Source organism: Lutra lutra, chromosome 12 (assembly GCF_902655055.1).
Source record: "Lutra lutra chromosome 12, mLutLut1.2, whole genome shotgun sequence".
Classification (NCBI taxonomy): domain Eukaryota; kingdom Metazoa; phylum Chordata; class Mammalia; order Carnivora; family Mustelidae; genus Lutra; species Lutra lutra.
This window is the reverse complement of record NC_062289.1, coordinates 51,025,260-51,031,259: the sequence shown is the minus strand read 5'-3', so window position 1 is coordinate 51,031,259 and position 6,000 is coordinate 51,025,260. Positions and strand designations below refer to the sequence as shown.

Here is a 6,000-nt window from a genome sequence, read left to right as displayed (position 1 = left end):
CTTTTGGTGTGCTAGTAAGCACATGGTCATTTTTCATTTCATCGTTGTGGAAGAAGTCGCTCTGCACCTCCCTCTCCACAGCTCCACTCACACTTAGTTTATGTTTTAAAGCAATAAAGCAACAAATGGGTCTGATTAGGGGCTTCTAAAAGGGGGGGGAACCCCCACACTGGGACTTCATGATGGGCCACAATGAAAGGAACTTTCTAAGAAGCCACTCAATAGTCCCGCCTCCTTCAATATGATCAATTTCAGATTGGTTTCAGGGGTGGTGGGTAGATGGGTGACTTATTCCAACCCAGGGGAGTGTAGTGGGTTTTTGATCTCTGTCTCTTTTGGAGGTCTAAGAGTTGTAATGCTGCTCTGAGTTCTGTAAGGAGAGCATCTCATGGTGATTGCGGATTTAGCAACATCTCTCCCCGGGTGACAGTGAGGGCGCTCGCCTGTGTCCCGTTTTCCCTATGCACGTGAACAAGCGCACCTGAAATCTTTGAAAGCCTAGGACGTTCTCGCTTTGGTTTAATCTTCTGACCCTCCATGCCCCCAGAGACGTTTGGGGAAGGGACAAGCTTATTCCGCCACCGCCGTGACGCTGTTGCTCCTCAACTCTCTCACCGCACGTTCTAGATACTTTGGGGTCTAGAAACAAGCCCAGCAACAGCACCGTCGCGCACACCACGGGTGAACATTTGACCGCCCGGGAGACGCTTTCTTCCGACTTCGTTCCGCCGCGGGAAGACGAGGCAAAGGGAGCCCTGGGGCGAGGCACCGCGCGGAGGAGAGACTGGGCGAGAGAGCGGCGGGGCAGGGGCGAGCGCGGGCCCGAGGGCGGGGCGCCCGCGGGAGGGCGCGAGGGGGCGTGGGCGCGGCGGCCCGCGCGCCCCGGCGGGCCAGGGGGAGGGGCGCTGGCGGGATCGGCGCCTCCCGCCCGGGGTGAGCGGCGCGCGCGGCAGCCCCGCGGCACAGAGCGCCGAGCTGGGAGCGCAGGCCGGCGGTGGAGGCGGCAAGGGAGGACTAGAGCTCAGACGTCCGACGCGCGGCGCGGCTGCCATGGGCGCGCAGTGACCGGCTGTTCAGCGCGAATTTTCTCGGCGGCGCGGAGCTCCTTGACTGGCTGTGCGTCTCCTCCGTCACCATGAAAGGTAGGGCGGCGGCGGGCTGCGCGGGGCTCTGGGCCGGCAGGGCGGGCTTCGGGGCGCGCGGGAGGGACGGAGGTGCAAGCCTGCGCTTAACTTTCTCCGGGCGGAGGGCCAGAGGAGGGCGGCGCGGGGTTCATGCGTGCACCCGTGGGACGCTCCTCGGTTCCGGAGTTGGGCACGGCAGGAGACCTAGATGTTCGGGGGGTTGGAGCGTGCAAGTAATCCCCTCCTCATCGTGTCTCTGCAAAGTAGTTTGGAGCCCTAAGTCGTTGTTTACGGATTCCAGTTCCCAACTTTTTAATTGAAAAAACATGCCGAGGAGAGGGGAGTCATCCTCATTTCCCCGAGTCGGTTTTCCGCTCTGCGGCGCTCCACTCTCCGTTCGGGGACCTCTCCTCCTGGCTGGTGCCGTTTCCCCATCCGAGAAGTCGACGTGCTGCCGGCTGGGTTGTTTCCTCCTGGACTCGGGGATGTTCTCGGTGCGTCCTCCCCACATCTGGCAATGATTAGGTACCCGCGGAGTTCAGCTGGCTCAGAAAGTGCATTTGGCATCTTTCTCCATCCGACCCACCGATTGGAAAATAACTGCTCTTCGTTCCGCGTCCCTTCCACGTGCCCGCCTGTGGAGCTGGTGTGCCCACGTGTGTTCAGAGATGACACAAATCATCCCGCTGGTCGTCTCCGGAGCTGTGTCCTCTGCAGGCCGGCTTAGGGAAGTGTAGGATGTTACCGTACCTTTAAACTGAATCACAAGGAGAAGGACTTCGCGGGGCAGCTTTCTATTTATTAGAAATATGGAGATTGGTCAGCAGAATTCTGATTTACATGCGAGATAAATAATTACAACAGAGGCATCAAAGGGAATCGTTTGGGGGATGAGCCGACGTGGTGTTTACACAAGACTCGAGTTTCTGGTCTTGTACTGGGATAACATGTTTCAGATACGGCGCGCGGGCCGGGTCTGAGCGAGGGGGCTGGGTGTGAAGTGCCATCCGACCGCGGTGACCACATTTCCAGCCGCCAGAGACCGGGCCATGCGATCGCTTTGACTTGCCAGGGTTGCTGTCCGAGGGAGGTGCCGGGGGAGCCCCACACTCTTGGAAAGCAACTTTTCCCTCTAGGTTTCTCCGAAAGGAAGTCCTCGCTAAACTATCCCGAGTGATAATGTCCTACCAATTAGCTGCCCTTCCAAGGTATTAGTTTCCTCTTCAAGGATACCCTAGGAAGGGCAGGGACTGAATTCCAGGTGAAAAGTGACTGTCCCCAGAAGAGAAACAAAAGATAGGATACACTTTTCTGGCTAGGGAATTTCGAAATGCAGTGGGGGATGTTTCTTCTTTTCCCTCTCAGTTTCTCTTCTCTCATTTACATTTTAGGAAACTCTTTCTTTGGCTAGCACTGATTAAAGGATCCTCTCAGCAAGGAAAGAGTTCACAGGCTACACGTTACTTTGGGGCTCAGTTACTGTCATTTTAGCCAGAAGTTAATCCTCTCATTGCTGGTCACTGAGTCCAGTAGTCTTTGAACTGTTGGAAAAGATAAGCAAACTGCTCACTCCCTCAGCTCCTGTGTTGGTTCTTGAGCCCTGAAAATCTTGTTATGCTTTTTGACTGGGTAAATGACCGTTTTTGCAGTTGGGTATTTTCCAGTGTTATTAAAGAAAGACACGCCTGAAAGTCCTAAACTTGTATTTGTGAGATTTACTCTGCATTCTGGACCAGCTTGCAGAACCCCTGGAGAAGGTTCATTGCTTATCCTCTATGATCCAGGCACTGCCTAAAGCCCCCACATACCTTCTGTCCCAGTGGGGGAGGGCTAATAAGGGACCTGTGAATCCCACCATAGACTACTCACTTTGAAGGCCTCTTTTAAAAGGAAATATTCTGGAGGAAGATTGCTTACCAACTGTTGCCATATAATTTACATTCATTTGTCTGTTTAGTGAAATGGGAAGGGAAGGAGACAGTAATAATTTTATAGAATCTACAAAGTGCCAACCATGGTGCTATACCCTCTACAAAACACTCTGTCAATTAATCTTCTCAACGATACCATGAGGTAGGTATTTGAACTCATGTTATAGATGTGGAAACTGAGTCTAGAACAGATAGGAACTGGGAATCAGGAATGTGGTAGGCACTGAAGACAAACCTTGCCAGTTTCCTTGTGTTGCTTGGAAAGAACTAGGACACCAGGTATGACAACTTCTGGTGTAGACCAGAAGAAAAGTAAATCTCAGACAACTGAGTAGCCAAGTAACCCACAACTGATGCAGCAGCCAGGAAGGGGATGGATCCAAGAAATTGGACACAAGCCTTCTGAAGCCAAGCACAGAGTATTTCTAGCCAAAGAGGAAGGATGCCTTTACCAAGTGGAATTATCTTGACATTTTGCCATTAGTTAACCAACCCAAAGCTTCCTTGGATTTGTGATTATGTTGCATAGTTATTAACTCGTTATACTTAAGAAAACCAACATTTCATTAGAATTTAATTTCCCTAAATGATAGAGGCCAATGACAAGCCTTGCAAATGCTTAAAGTATTAACTTAAAACTTTTTTTAGACAAATAGAAAATTAGTGGACATGTTAGAAGTTACAGAAATTTTTTTGGCCAAAAGAAAAATTTAGCTTCTTTACGAGTCAGACACCTTTATAAGGTTTGACTTTCTAATTCCGATGTTTCTTGGCCTGGGTAATAAACCTGGATTTTGGAGTGTAATTCCATATCCGCCATGAGTCACAGCGCCACCTATCTGTTGCATTCAGCAAATATTTGTCTCGGTCTTATTTCCTCCATCTCTGGAATCATAAGTACCAAAATAATGACATCATTATATATTTTCCAGAAGAAAATTACTTGCCTCGTTGCTGCAATACTTGCAGTCTTCCAAACTGATTAAAACATGAAATTGGTTTGAATTTCCAGTTTCATTTTCAATTAGCTGTGCCGCACCATTAATCTCATGGTTTTGGATAAATATTCACATTCTTTTTGAAGGAATCTGACTCCTCCAGAGTAGGTGTGTTAATATTAAATCACATTTCTAGTTCTTAAAGTTGGGAATATCGGTGAGTTTTAAAGCAGCAGCACTTGTTGCCTAAGAGACGGCCAAAAACAACCACCAGCACACAGGACCACAGAGGTCCAAACCACCGTTCTAATTTAACACAGGGAGGAGATTGGTGCCATCAAAACATAGTATTCAGCTGCTTATTTTTGTGTGCTTGTATATAAACATTTCTCAAGTACTGTTGGCAATAATACTTTAAAAATGCTCTGGTAAGCAGTCTACTGCCGGTTGTTTTTCTGGACTCACAGACTCCTTGCCTTACCACTGTCTCTAAGATTTCTTGTCCTTAACTGGGATACGTAAACAATTGTGTAAGGGCTGACTGCACTGAAAGCATCATGTTTTATGAAAGGAACTGGAAACAAAATGAGGCCTTTTTCCCTTCACTGATTGGAACTGGGACTACCCTTTCTTTGGAAGGTGAATTTGCAATCTAATTATACTTTTGACTTTTCATTAGTTTGGGGATGCTTAACATTCTTAATCTGGGGCTTAATTATTGCTAAGTATAGATCTTTCCTGTGGTCTCCTCCACAATTTCCCAAGATTGTGCCCTGCTTACCCTCCCCCAGCTCCTTAACCATGCAGCTCATCCACTGATAAGGTATGACTGGGAAAAGCTGGCAGATGATAGTTCTCAAGCTATAGCAAACCAGGTGCCTAATTTTCTGAATTAACACTTATTCTCATTAAAATAGTATTTTAAGACACTTGATGCAGCTGCTGCCAAAGTAAGTTAAATGGCCCTCCAAGTTTTCAGATGGGAAAATAGACATTTAAATTTTGTGATAGAAGAAAAGCATATTTTGCCTGGGGTGAACACAGCTTGTGAGTAGTTTGTCAGGGGGCAAATCTGACACATGTCTGCCCAATGTTGGGAAGCAGGGTTGGGGTCCTGGGAGAGGAAGCCCAGAGCCGTGGCAGAGCGCAGTCTTCCTGTTTGGCGGTGTGTGTGTCTGTGGTGCTTTGGAAGTTCAGCTGGTGAATCAGAGTGGGAAGAATTGGACGGCCAGGTGGGGGGACAGCATTCTAGGCCTGAGAGATACGCATCTACGAAGAGAGTCTACCCCCACCACGGGGTCAGCTCTGCCAGGCTCGTTCTGTCCTCTCCATCTTCTGCCATTCCGAAGGCACAAGCTCACTGTCTCTCAGCTTCCAGAGTTCCTGTCTATGGCCCAGAACAGGGTCATGAGCTGGAAGATAAAAGCCAGGGACAAGGTTGATCTGAACCATGGCTTATGCTCACCAGCAACTTCTTAGGTGTGACTGATGGCCACCTACATGCCCACTTATTATTTTTCTCTCTAATAATAGCTAGCATTTACTGAACACCCGCCAAGCCAAGTGTTCTTATTTTCTCCATTTTTCAGATGGGAAAACTTAGGCTTAAATAGGTATAGTTCCTTGTAGGGGCATCCAGCAAGTCAGTGGCAAAACTGGTATTCAAGGCAGTTTTTTTTTTTTTTTAAGATTTTATTTATTTATTTGACAGAGAGAGATCACAAGCAGGCAGAGAGGTAGGCAGAGAGAGAGGAGGAAGCAGGCTCCCCACAGAGCAGAGAGCCCGATGCAGGGCTTGATCCCAGGACCCTGAGATCATGACCTGAGCCAAAGGCAGAGGCTTTAACCCACTGAGCCACCCAGGTGCCCAATTCAAGGCAGTTTTAACTGATTCAGGCAGTCTGACTCCAGAATCCACATGCTACCCCTCTAGCTTAGACTCCTTCCTAGCCAAACCCTAACATTCCACTCAATCAACACATCTTTGCTGAGTACCTACTGTGTGCT

At 48.8% G+C, this 6,000-nt stretch overlaps 1 protein-coding gene across 1 annotated transcript in view; it reads left to right on the top strand.

Moving 5' to 3' along the window:
* Positions 1 to 925: 925 nt before the first annotated feature.
* COLEC12 (collectin subfamily member 12) overlaps positions 926 to 6,000 on the top strand; it is a 192,722-nt gene continuing 187,647 nt past the window's right edge. The window contains exon 1 of the mRNA XM_047698586.1: positions 926 to 1,142. Within this exon, the coding sequence (XP_047554542.1) occupies positions 1,136 to 1,142 (7 nt within the window). The 5' untranslated portion in view covers positions 926 to 1,135. The remainder of the gene's footprint in view (positions 1,143 to 6,000) is intronic.